Source organism: Montipora foliosa, chromosome 7 (assembly GCF_036669935.1).
Source record: "Montipora foliosa isolate CH-2021 chromosome 7, ASM3666993v2, whole genome shotgun sequence".
Lineage (NCBI taxonomy): Eukaryota > Metazoa > Cnidaria > Anthozoa > Scleractinia > Acroporidae > Montipora > Montipora foliosa.
Window position 1 is genome coordinate 37703473 of NC_090875.1, and position 12500 is coordinate 37715972.

The window sequence follows — 12500 nt, forward strand, 5'->3', positions numbered from 1 at the left end:
GCAGTGTACACAAGCTCCTGATCAATCAGGGTGATTGCTTCAATGTGATCTTGTGTGGTCACAGAAATTGATTTGTTTCTTGTCATAGCCTTTGTTTGTACTCCACCTCTGTTTTCTTCAAATGATTGTCAGCCGCTGTCCGTATTTCTGCCAGCGTTCCACTTAGTGTCACACCAAGGCGCTGTTTCAGGGTGTTCCATCGCTGAAATGAAGTTACTGTCTTGCTTTTCGAATAGAAACTCTTAACCTCCAGTTCTTTCGATTAACACAGGACCATCAGGAGAGGTAAGGAAGGTCACGTTGTTCTTGCATTGAACCTGGGTGGAGGGAAGATTCCTATTGATGGCAGAAATCTTGTCAATTGGACTATATAAACGGGCCCGATACAGCCTTACAGATGCAAGCTTGCTATCCCACGATAACAATAACAGCCAGCCGAACTTTGCTACGAAGACGCTGATTGGGCAAGGGTACATCCCGAGACGGTTGTTGTCAGTAAACTTATCGAGCTCCGGAATAATTTTGTGGCATACATATCCAACGTTTGCCGGGAAAGATACAATCTTGTCGTTACACAATGTCGAAACTGCAGATGGATCTTGGCGATCCTTATTTTTTACATGGTTGTTACTAGGTTTCAGCGTTCGCATCTGAGCCATGGTGGTGGCAGTGGACCGATTTCGAAGTGTTCGAAGCAAGCCAATATTTCTATTGCTTCTTGGAACATCTCAGATGCATAATATATTACAAATTTAGTTCAACCAATTGGTAAAGATTGTATATTGGAGTAGAATTTTTATGGCACAATACCGAACCAAAACTCCATATGCGAATGCAGATTTCAACAGCCGTATGGCAGTTTATATAGACATTTGAAATTGTAAAACTCTTTTTGACCGGGACTGAGAAAATGAGCCAACCGTAAACAGTTTAGGTTGACAAAACTTGCGTTACACTGCTCTTGCATCTAATTATTGGACTCAAGCAGTGCTAGCTTCATCGCTTACCATTAATCATCATGTTTTTCTTTGTTTTTCAGGGGCAGTGATCTCAGTGCTTGCGGACCCAAATTATGGTACCTTAAAGTTAGGCTTAGAAGAATATATATTTGGATTTTTGTTCAAATATTTTCGAGATTTTGTGGTTTAAATGTTATCTTCTATGAACGCTAAGCAATTCTCAGAATTAAGCAGCAAGCAGCCTTCCCTTAAAATGAGTCAGAAGCGTCGATAATGGAAGCGTTTTTGTTGTTTTTTTTTTTACAGTACAAACTCAGTTAACTTAACACCCGATTGGCCAATTAGGTCGGAAACTGTCCGTCGAACGTGAAAAGGCACAGTATTTGACTGAACGGCTTGGAAGTCCAAAATATATCTTTTTTAACACAAAATAACTAGATGTGATTCATGGTTCGAGTTTGATAGATTCCGTCGGAGCAATTTCGATTCAATTTCGATTAATTAGTTACGGTGGGATTTTTAAAGTGCATATGACACAAAATTTTTTATTAGCTTGTTCGAAAGAGCTTTAAAGATGATGAAGAATGGCGTTTACTTTATTGTAATGGCACTCTTGGTTGCCGAATTATTCAAGATTTTGATTTATGCAAATTAGAGGAATTGTGACGTCACATAGTGGACACAGAATGATGTAAAATCACAAAATAGGAAATATCTTTGCAAATACTACGTCTGCAGGGTTGAGATTTTGCAGGGTTGATGTGCTGCTAAAACTACACATTGTGATATTGATTATGATGTCACTTTGCCTCCTTTGTTGCTCCAGAGTCTAACAGACTTCCTTGTGCTTATGCTGTGTAATGTCCATATTCGCTCACACCCACTGAATGAACATCAAAAGCAAATAACCCATATTGGGGAGGAAAACACTGATTTTACCCTTTGGATGGAGAGGGTCTGGAGCCAATTGCGTTGCTATGGAAACGTCACAGTGGGCCAAATCATGGAACTTTGTAATAAGTATAAGAACTGTAAAAAGTTTCAGTTCTATAGAGAAAACGTCTTCAGAGATATTCCATCTTTTGTGATTTTAAATCATTTTGTGTCCACCATGTGACGGCACAAGTCGTCTAATTTGCATAAATCAAAATCTTGAATAACTCGGCAACCAAGGGAGCTATCACAGTAAAATAAACTCCGTTCTTCATCATTTTGAAAGATCTTTTAAACAAGCTAATGAAAAATTTTGTGTCATATACACTTTAAAGGATTTCTGGTTTGCCTTCGATTAATTAGCCACGAGCAGTTCGCTTCGCACGCTCCTGCAACGTAATTGTTCTATTCCATTGATTTTGTGATTGTCGGATTGATTGACTGATTGGTTGCTTTCCATAAACCACGCAATAACTATGTTGGTCTGTTGGACAGAGTTGTCTAAACAATAGAAGCGCATTACAGCCAGTTTTTGTCTACTTTTTTCTACAAATGAACTTGCACTTATAATCAATCAAAGATTAAACATAAATAGCATTTGATATATTAATATATTACCTTATTATAATTCAATTTTATATCATTGCGCGCTCAATTTAAGAGAAGTTGACACAAATGAGTTCCCCTTTTTTCAAGTTTTGTGATCGTTTTGTTAAAGTGACAAATATAGTCAAATGCAATCTTAGGAGAACGCAGAGCGGACGAACAGACAAAGACGACAGTGAAAAACAACACCAAAAAAAAAACAAACAAACAATGAAACAAACAAACGAACAAAACAAAATGGACGGTTGAAACTATACCATTAACAATCAACTGACAATTGTTGACAATCTTACGATGCGTACTGCGGCTGAGACTATACATAAAAACCGGCTTTTAAACAACCAATAAGCATAGGCTGTGCTACCTGACATCATTATTATTAAACTTTTTTATAGGCGACGCCCGTTTAGTCGAAGGAGGTGCTCCCAGTCAAGGAAGGGTGGAGATCTACATCAATGGCTCTTGGTCGACCGTCTGCGACTCATGGTTCGGTTATGAAGAAGGTCGAGTATTGTGTAATCAGCTTGGCCTTCCCAGGCTTTCCCAAGTGTATTATGGAGCTTATTTTGGCGAGGGCAATGGGTCCATTTTAACCGAGGAATATGACTGTCAAGGAAACGAGACGTCACTGCTCGACTGCTTTAAGACTGGTTACCATCCTTACTGCGGCGGTCACTATCAAGATGTAGGGATTGCTTGCGGGCCGTTTGTAGCGGCAGGTATGTTAAGTTACGGGATAATAGCGGAACTCACGCCCGCGAAGCGCGCCGGCGGAGCACCATGGTAAGATTTTTGGGTAATCTATCAATGCAAGAAATTTTGGTTATGACGTCACGTACGTCCGCCCGTACTGTCGGGGTGGAGGTGGGGAGAAAGGATAGCCTCTGGGCACGGGAGTGTTCGGGCAATTTTCCTTGGCGGGAAATCGTGTGGCAGCGTTGCATTGGCAACCGGCGTTTTTCTGGCGGGAATCATGTTAGTGACGAGCAAAGCGATAAAGAGCAGGGAAGAGCACGAGAGAAGAGGCTTCGAAATTTGAGAAATTTAAGCGAAATTTCAATGAAAATCAATGGAAAGCTGAGAGAAATAGAGCGACAGACAAAACACTTATTTACCACGGTTAGCTTTCAGGAAATGTTTTCCTTCCTAATATATGCCTCGCTGCCTCACACAAGGCCTGAAAACGTTTGCAATTCCGTGTTGACAGAGATCCTGACATATTTTAACAATCACATTTATTAGCTTTTTGTGTGAAATGGATGTCCAGTTGTGAGCTGCTTTGTTTGACAGAAATTGCAGTCGAGTAAGCGAATATACTGCGCTTTATGTCGACTTTTTAATGAGTAAAAATTTTTACTATTGTTGTGAACCGTGATGAGAAAGAGAGTAGAGGTTTTCAGTCAAACGGAAATGTTGTGAAAGAGATTACTGTGCATGCAATTTCAATTTTAGTTGTTGATTAAAATTGTTGGTTATTGTTTGGAAGGCCTTTTTCTTTACTGCATGCGTTCAGCTCAGGTGTTTGATCCGTTTTATCACTGTAAACTGTACACACTAATGACAATTAATTTTGTACTTTATGCAGAAGCATAACTACTTCCATAACTTGCTATACACTCTTTTTTTTTTTTTTTAAGAGAAAGTTTCACGTCTCTGCGCATGGGCAAACTATCACGTCAGCCCATTTAATTCCATTGTTATTGAAACAATGGAAAGCACTGATGCAGGAAACGGAAACAATCCCATACTAATGGATTAGTCATTGTAATTACTTTTGTAATCATTTCCTTTGTGTTATGAACCTACTACATGCAAGTAGATTACTCGTGCGTTATGACAACTCGTGCGTATAATAAATTTTCGACCCGTACATTAAATTCGAGATCAAAACTAAATTCGATATTTTCTGTGTAAACCCGCAGTGCCTTCCACCAAATTTGGGCCTTAGTCATTCAGTGTATTTGCTTTAATACTCTCTGCGTTTGATTAACATCTTGTTTAGTAAGAAACCGTAAAATTTACAACTGCTAGCGCTAAAGCTTGGACATGCGCAAAACCGTCAAGCTGTCCCTTTAATATAGGAACCTTTCTTATAACAACGTTGAGGCTGAGATTAACCAAAATTATAAGAACGTATTAAGAACATGAGTCGATTGAGAACGTTTTATTTTGGTGTTTGTATTTTAAATGAAACCATAAAGGTAAAGAAATGTAAATTAACCCAAATACTTAAGGACATATTAAGTATACATAGCGATGTTTTTCTTATTGCATGACACATATCTCAGTTAATGAGCAGTCCTAATTTATAATCGTTACAAAATCTTAAACTTCAACACCATCATAGCAAGCACTTTGATAGGTTTCCTAGTCACGTCCGCAAGGTTTCAGTTATTAAAAAACTATACCATGTAAAATTATGAACATCTTTAAGAACGTTTTCAGTCTCACAATGCCAAATTATATAAGAACGTTGACACTCAGCTCCAAAATTAGAACTTTTTATTAAAAAAAAGAGTGCATGATTTGCTTTCTGGGGTTAGAGGCGGGAGCTCAGCTTTTTGGCTTGCCTCAATCTATATATTATAACTTGTGTTCGCTCCCTAAAACGATCCATGTTTTCACAGCTAACCTTGGATACAGTACAATGAAATGCTAAAAGAACCGTATGGCAAGTTTGTTTAATTTCTAGTCAAATCAGTGTTAAAATTAAGACAACCTAACCCTAGTTCACTCGTGCGTTGATGAAATTGCCGTAGAGACCAGAGATAAGGGACTGCGAACGGTAAATAGCTTTCATTAGCGATTTTTCCAAGGCACACCAGCGAAATTTGAATAAAGATATCCAGACTGTCGCAACCTAGTGCTTGCATCACTCATTATACCTCAGTAACTTCCTTTTATAGCTTCAATATTCATGTAACCCTCCTCCCCCTTTTAATAGCTTCAATAAACGTATATAGTAATTTGAAACAACACTTTATCAAGAATTTTAAGAAAACGACAAAACGTTTGAGTTTACAAGACATGTTTCGACAGAAACGTCTGTCATCCTCAGTTAATCCAAGTACAAAGCGATGGACGCTGAATTTATAGTAAGTAGAAAATGCTAATTGTGATAAATAGTAGCAACAGAATGAAGCAAAGCGTGCAAGTGTGAGAATTAAAGCGACAATTTTAGATTAACATGGTGTAATTATTGTTGATTCAAAGAGGGTTGTTCTCTCTGAATATGAATAGCCTCTTTTATCTTAAGTTGAAAACTGGTGGAGGCGTGATCCAAAACATGGAAACAATCTGCTGAACACGAAGGGTGACAATGTTCAGAATTTTGTAGACTTTGCATGTGCAGGCTGTAATGCCTGTTACGTCAGCGAAACGGTCCGGCATTTTCCCACGCGTGTGAAGGAGCAATTAGCCAGTGATAAGGCCTCTCACATTTGGATGAACTGAGGATGACAGAAGTTTCTGTCGAAACATGTTTTGTAAACTCAAACGTTTTTTCGTTTTCTTAAAATTCTTTAGTTGTCTGCTACTTTCAAGACCCTTTGGAAAAATTCATCACCATTTTCAGGTTTCCATTAATAAAAGTTTGGCTTTTCGAAGTTATGCTCATGATAGCGCCACCCTCGAGTGTGTTATTTTTGTTTATAAAGAAAACAGTTCCATCAATACAAAAAGGGAAGTTCAAATAACCAACTTACAATAACTTCCTATTATTCAGAATGCGGTGGTCTAGTGAAGGAACCACTGGAAGAACTTTCCTTCCAAAAAGGTGACAAAGTAACTGAGAATGAGTGTCAGTGGAACATTGGAGACATCTATGAACCAAATGGTGATCACGTGATTCTTGCTATTGATCCAGTTTATTCTTGTAGGTAAGATACAGAGTCTCTGCTTCGGTTTTTTTCCTCTTATTTGACTTGTTGGTTATCCTATGACTAGGAGTTACAATGGTCTTAGTACTTGTGTTGAGTCTTAATTGCACTCTCAGTTAATGAAGAAAAAAAGACAAAATATGTCACTGTGATGTGAAATTGTCGTTTTCATATTGTTGGAAGCCCAACTAGACCCCTCCCGCTCTAGGCGATTTATTTGTCTATATAATCAATTCCATGCTACAAGTGCAATCGGTCGTTTTTAGCCATGAATGTACTAAATTGTATTCATCCTTACAACTTCAAAAGAATTCGGAGCAGGCCACTTTTTCATGCCATCGAGAGTCAAAACTGGCAGACGTGCCGTCTATTGAATTAACGAAAACATCGATTAAGCTAAGCTGCTTCGCCGAGGGCATACAGAACGGGTTTAATTTCGTTTGCGATGGATATTTTTTCAGTCAGCAAATAGTCGAATGTGCTGGTTTGCAGGTAGTTTTTTATGAAATTCAGAATTTGGCGTAGACAAGATTTGTTGGCATTTGTGGCAGAGTATAACTAATGTTGACAGCCTTGTGCTGATGTGCACATGTTAACGGGTTCCTTTAAAGAGCCGAGGCAGAAAGCCAGAGTTACATTTGCAACAGATCTACCAACTAAATGCAAACTGAAGACGATTGAGATGAATTCAGTACAAGCCCTACTCGCACATTCTGCGAACGTAAAACGCTATTTAAATAGGTGAAGTCCTTTAACGTAATCAAGTGGAAATTCTTTCAATATCCATTTTAGTTAATTGTACCTTTTTTCAGTTTCAGGATAGTCGTTAAGGACGGCTATGGTAAGAATCTTTTGTACAGCTACTGTGGCCTTCGTGAAAGGGCCTTTCTCAGTACTTCAACCCTGAACATTTCTGTCGAAGTTAGAGCGTACAGCAGGTATAATACCTTTACTGTCCGATATGCCATCCTTAATGGCAGTATTTACAAAGGTAAGGAATTCGGTTTTTCTTGTTTCCGTTCTGTTTGTCTAGTGTGGATTGTTATTCTGGAGTGTAAATCAGACGAGGCGTCTCCAGGGTGCAATTTTTTTGTTTGTTTCGTCTCCTTCGCGTTGCCTTAATTCTTGTGGAGGGGGCGTTCGATCCTCCGGCGTGTTTGGCGTGCTGGTTGCACCTTCCTTTTTGGCGTACCCACACCCTCATACGGTGTGGGATTGGAAATTACTGCCGTAAATGCGATTATGTCTCAAGGAACTGTTTATGAATGAACCTTTTTGGCCGTACGGCGGCCATTTTGAATTCTATTGTTTCAAAAAGCTATTATGGGATGCCTAGGGGGCAAATACATACTAATTTTCCGCCTGAGCATCCCATAACAGCTATTTGAAACAATAGAATTCAAAATGGCCACGTATCGCTGAATTGAATCCATGGAAAGTTTTAGCAGCGCCTACCAAAAGTATTACTATTCTTGTTTATTAGTTTGCTGAAAACAATCAGTTCCACTGCGCGCCCTTGATCAGCTATAAATGGCATATGTTTTATAGTTACGTTCTACGCGGAACTGAAGCAATCACGACAGAATGTATATTCTGGAGAACTTGGCCTGCTCCAGTACCGGGGGAGCGGGGGGGGGGTTTACTCTAGCATAGGGTATATAAGCGGGGGGGGGGGGGGGTTTACTCTAGCATAGGGTATATAAATCAGAGCGTTTGGGTCTAGAATAGGGTATCATTTTTCACGAAACTGGCCAGTTGGTCGAAGATTTTATCTAGACTAAGGAAACCAGGAATTGCTACTCAAAAATTAAAAAAAAAATGGAATCGGCAAGTTTAAATTTCCACGACTTAGCCTGAACAGCCTTGATAGATGACTATCATAAAACGCTACTGGAGGCGACTGCAATCACTTGGTTTGAAATACTACAATTATATAAACAGAAATTTCAAGCTCGCGATACAACTTTTTAAAGACATGTTTCGGCATGACTCATGCTATCATCAGTGTAATATGTTGTTTCCTTTTCACTGTTTTCGTGCACTAGTGTTGATTACATAATCGAGTCACAAGAAGCAAAAATTATTGTTGTGTTGTAATTGCGCATTTAGTTCTGGCTTTAAGCGGCTGATTTAGATCGCTTCCTTGAGCTTAAGACAAAGTCTAGTTTTGGCTGAATCTACAATTTTGAAACAGTCAACCGAACACTTGCGGTTACAACTAGGTGAACCGTTCAGGTGTTTGAAAATATGAGAATTTTGTCAGTCGAGAGATGCTCTTTTACACTGGCTGCAAAGTGGCGTGACGTCTCGCCATTGTAACGGGAGTTACAACCCGCACAAGTAAATTGATACACAACCATAGATTTTAATACATCTGGAATAGGATCTTTGATACTGATAAAATTCTTGATTTTGAAAGAAGAAAAAAACAATTCTGATGTCTATATCTTTGCAATAAACGTCCAAAAAGTGTTTCATTTTTTTTTGCGTGTGACGGTAGAGACGTCACCCACAAATGGCAGTTTGAAGTATCGAATACCTGTAGTGTTTTCCCCAGTGTTGTTTTGAGTTGGTCTATATACAATTACATAAATATAAAATAAAGTATCGTATGAAACAAGCAAGGAAAAAAGGATCTTTATGAATAATAACGAAGAAACTCGATAACGATATACCATAACACGATGCTAAACACCGTGCCTATTAACAATTGGAAGTGCATCAGGGAGGCCAGAAAAAAACCCCATATATCGCAGCATGGAGACGATGGAGGAAATCTGGACGGGGCCAAGAAACAACTCTCGCTCCCCCGTTGAGCTGGAAATTGACACTAATAGACAATGAAACTCAAATCAACCTCTCATACACGGTGTGATCTCGATTAATTCCTCGGTAGATCGTTTCTGATATCTGAGCTTAGTGTTTGGGTACTTCGAACCAGCGTGCCTGTCCTTGAGTTCTGGATCAGCCGATTTGAAGCCTGCGTCACCAGCGCCACCACCTTTCATACTGTGAGTGGCAAACTCCTTAACACCCTTTACTAATGGAGCCAAGAATTTTCTCATGTTGTCTAGAGCGGTAGAATAACAAATACATGCATATTCATGAAATCGCTCCTGTTTCTTACACTTAACAACTCTACAAACGATCGGAGCCAATTGACTCTTGTGGGTTGACAGCAACAATGACATAATCTTTTCCGTACAGGACAGGTAATTTTACCGGATCTAGCTAGAAGTATACTGGTGTGACAGTCGCGATGCTTACGACCGTTAATGAAAATTAACAAATGTGAATCGCTAATCTGAATGTCACATGGTCGTATCCCGAATATTTCATTAATTCTAAACAAGCCGAAATACCCAATGAGGAAAATGAAAAGAAAACGTAGCGTTAGTAACGAAGCCGAAGGCGTATTATAACGTTCTGCCATCTCAAGTAGCATATGCTCGCTTATCGGCTCCTTTGGCTGAACGGGTCTCGCCAACTTCCTTCTCGCTCCCTCAGCTGCAGAGGTAACAATAGGGTGGTCCAATGGAGAGGCTATACCGGCTAATTTGTCACCCCATCTAATGCTATATACAGCCGTGTCGATGACTGCACTCCTGTAACCGTTCCGGAGAGCTGTGTTGGTTAGTTCTAAAATATACAGGGCGACATGCAGCGGCTATGCGGGCACATGAGGAATACGTTGTACCAACCCTGGATTTGACCAACTGCGCCAGCGATTCCATCCACTGGTGTATCTGGCAATGATGCCTGGGGCGTTGGCTGACAGAACCAACTCTAATCACAGCGGAACCTGACTGTACAGACCAGCGTCCTCCAAGTTCAAGGCTTCTTTTCAGATACCGACTGACCTAATATCTGTCCATAAAATAAAAAGGAAGGCAGTAACAAAAGTACTACTGATTTCTTTATTATTATTATTTTTTTAAATAAAATTAAAGCCAATAGAACTCATACGCTCTACAATGGAGCTGATAACACAATTACACCTGACCAATAAGGCAGGAAAAACGCCGAAATAGGCGCTTGTGCTTAACCAAATAGGGAGCTATATTTTGAACACCTCACCAACAGGCAGGCTGGCCGAAATAGCGCCTCTTGCTCAACCAAAGAGGGAGCACCTCGCCAAAAAGGCGTAGCCAAACGGCTCACACGCTCTACAATGGAGCTGATAACTCAATTTACACCTGACCATAAGACAGGAATGGCCGAAATAGGCACTTGTGTTCAGCCAACTATAAAGCTAATTCCTTAACACCTCACCATATAGGCAGGCTGGCCGAAATTACACCTCTTGCTCGAACTAAAGATGGAGCACCTCGCCAAATAGACGTTGTTAAACGGCTCTCACGCACTACAATGGAGCTGATAACGCAATTAAAACCTGAACAATAAACAGGAATAGACCGAAATAGGCACTTGCGCTAAACCAGCCAGGAGACATAAATTATTAACACTTGTCCAAAAAGGAAAGGATGGTCGAAGATGGTCTACCAATGACGAAGACTTGCCACGCACAGGCGTAGCCAAAAAGCTGTTAACGCTCAACAATGGAGCTGAAATGTATTGAACAACTGACCAAATAGGAATGCTGGCCGAGTAGGCAATTCTGAATTCTGAAGACGACAAGGATAAATGGGGCGAATCTGCCTGGAGTGCCGTGCAAGACAGGCCAAAACGATACTGAGGGCCATTCCAGCACTACCAGAGTACCAACGGCTTTGGGGCTAGCCAGCTTTCTTAGAGATGGTGGACACAGATGGACTGGGGGACACAGCCAGTTGTTTCTGTACTTCAGTTCTGCGCAAAGGCGTCGACTCCGAAACAACCGGGCGAGAAGAGCTTCGAGTTTAATTTAGGAAATTGGTTGTTAAGGTGCGAGGAAAATCGATCAATGGAATGGGGCCCCCATTTCTTATCAATCATACTGAATACGCCGGTGTTCAAACGCCAGTCATTCTTGTCTATGAACCTACTTAGAAGGTCAGCACGAAGATTCTCCTCACGGAGTAGCTAATGCGCCTCAATAGAAATTCCGAATCGGAAACAGAGCTTTAAAACCTCTAACAATACTTCCTGCAAGTGAGGCTTTGGGCTTCCAATCGTTAGGATACGAGACGCGCCCTGATTATCGACGAAAATCTTGACTGATAGATTTGACAATTTCCGGAATGTGATTGCAGAACGTACGATACTGCTTTTCATTCTCGAAGATCTTCATAACGAAAATTTCATTTGACTAAATATCTGTTGACATCACGCAGATCAAGAACTAAGCGTAGTTTCTTTCCTTCGACTACTGACAAAGGGTTGACGCAATGCGACGGGGAATTTACTTCGCTGATTAAACCTTTCTCCGCCACAAGAAAATTCAGCCCTATCTTCATTGAGCTAGGTATAAACAAAATCAGAATCTCCACATAGACCCTAAGTGAAACTTGCAATGTCAACGCGCTCTAGTCAACACGAAGATAACTTATTCTTCCGGCAATTATTTGCCAAATGGCCAAACTGCCAGCACTGTAAACGGAAAGCCAACGAATGAAAAGTTTAATGAAAATAAAAATGAAAACAAAAAATAAAGTAAACTGCCTGGATTACTTGGAGCTAAAGTGACAAACTGAAAGCATAACTGCTTTTATATATGTTTATAACAATGCTAAATAATAGCATGAGAATATGTATGAACAAAGACATAAATTGATGCAAAACATGCATAGCGTAACGCGTAGAAAACTATTATCTACTAAACCTCGTAACGGAGATAATTTTTATTACAATGACTTTCCAACATTATTTACAGCACCACTGGTGGATGGATGGAATGTTACCGTCGTTAATGCTTCAGAATCCAGTATTAGCTTTCAATGGCCAAACCTAACCGATGTTAGGCTTGGAAACCAGGTTCGGGCTTATGTTGCAATAGTAGAAACTACTGATGGTAAAGAGATAACAGGGGACATTGTTTTTCCAAACGTTACGTCTATAACATTAAGCGGACTTGAAGGAGGCACTGAGTATCGTCTCTTCGCTGTTGTCGTGGATGTACTAGGACAACCACACAGGAGTTCAGAAGTATTGCTTTTTACCGAGGAAGGTGGTGAGTGTGAAAAGT

The 12500-nt window shown here is 40.0% G+C and overlaps 1 protein-coding gene across 5 annotated transcripts in view; it reads left to right on the forward strand.

The window, feature by feature from the left end:
- Positions 1–12500, forward strand: part of LOC138009464 (uncharacterized) — a 124113-nt gene that overhangs the window by 20017 nt on the left and 91596 nt on the right. For 4 of the 5 annotated variants that reach the window (XM_068856485.1, XM_068856486.1, XM_068856487.1 and 1 more), the window contains exons 2-6: positions 1040–1075; positions 2894–3217; positions 6223–6376; positions 7189–7367; positions 12189–12485. In XM_068856485.1, coding sequence (XP_068712586.1) covers positions 1040–1075; positions 2894–3217; positions 6223–6376; positions 7189–7367; positions 12189–12485 — 990 coding nt within the window. The remainder of the gene's footprint in view (positions 1–1039; positions 1076–2893; positions 3218–6222; positions 6377–7188; positions 7368–12188; positions 12486–12500) is intronic. The other variant, XM_068856488.1, reaches the window with a different exon arrangement.